Below are 994 nucleotides of genomic sequence, written 5' to 3' on the forward strand. Positions count from 1 at the left end.
ATAGATATCTCCCTGAGAGAGAGAGAGGGGACTGGGAGACACGGGTCAGTGTACAGATATCTCCCTGAGAGAGAGAGGGGGGACTGAGAGACACCAGTCAGTGTGCTCTCTGAGAAAGAGAAGGGAGTTCTGCCCCGATTTCCTGGAGGTATTTGGATGATCTGTGCTGTCTTCATTCGTTGTATAGTTGCCTTAATAGAATCACTGATCTTCACCGTGCCCTCGCTTCACTTGCACGAGCTACAGTGGAGTCTGTTGTACAGGAAAGGTAAGTGGGTTCCTAACAGGCCTTTCAGCTTGTAACATGGGTAAACTTGTCCTTATTCATGTCTCCTGCATTGTCTGTCTGTAAGTGTGGAAGCAGCAAACTCAGGAGGGCATGAGCTGATGATTTGAAAAATGACCGAGAAAGGGCACCAGCCTGGTCCTGGGCTGCCTTGGGCAATTGGAGAGTTACTGTAGACAGGACATGAGAAACCCGATATCCTGTGTGGTACCAATCTGGAACTTCTGTCTCTGAACATTGGGCTCAGCTGATGATCACTGTACAGTTCCATGTTCGATCTCTCCAACTGTAAGGACCAGGTGGAGAGGGGAACTCCAACAGGGACTGAAGAATATCCTGCTGTTTGCTGTGTATACTGTGACAAGCCCCAGTTTGGAATATTGGGGTTCAGTGAGATTTCTCATTACAAAGTGGAGTTGCTCTCTCCTCTCCATGCCCCCCCCCCCCGCCCTCCCCCTCACAGGTTCGGCTCACGGTCAGCTCGGATTTTCCGACTTCTTCTCCGCAAACGACACTTGGAGCAGAAACAAGTTGAGGATTTTGCGATGATTCCTGCCAAAGAAGCCAAGGGGATGATGTATCGAATGCTATCAGAGAACTATATATCCCTTCAGGTACAGAATACTATACATCTCCCATCGCCTTCATTATGCCTCACCACCTCCCCCTACCCTTCTCTTGATCCCCTCCCACTGCCTCACCGTCACT

General features: G+C 49.8%; 1 protein-coding gene across 1 annotated transcript in view; it reads left to right on the forward strand.

The window, feature by feature from the left end:
- Nucleotides 1–994, forward strand: part of polr3c (polymerase (RNA) III (DNA directed) polypeptide C) — a 19904-nt gene that overhangs the window by 14032 nt on the left and 4878 nt on the right. The window contains exons 6-7 of the mRNA XM_043686655.1: nucleotides 200–268; nucleotides 750–900. Coding sequence (XP_043542590.1) covers nucleotides 200–268; nucleotides 750–900 — 220 coding nt within the window. The remainder of the gene's footprint in view (nucleotides 1–199; nucleotides 269–749; nucleotides 901–994) is intronic.

The sequence above is a fragment of the Chiloscyllium plagiosum genome, unplaced genomic scaffold (assembly GCF_004010195.1).
Source record: "Chiloscyllium plagiosum isolate BGI_BamShark_2017 unplaced genomic scaffold, ASM401019v2 scaf_11688, whole genome shotgun sequence".
Taxonomy (NCBI): Eukaryota; Metazoa; Chordata; class Chondrichthyes; order Orectolobiformes; family Hemiscylliidae; genus Chiloscyllium; species Chiloscyllium plagiosum.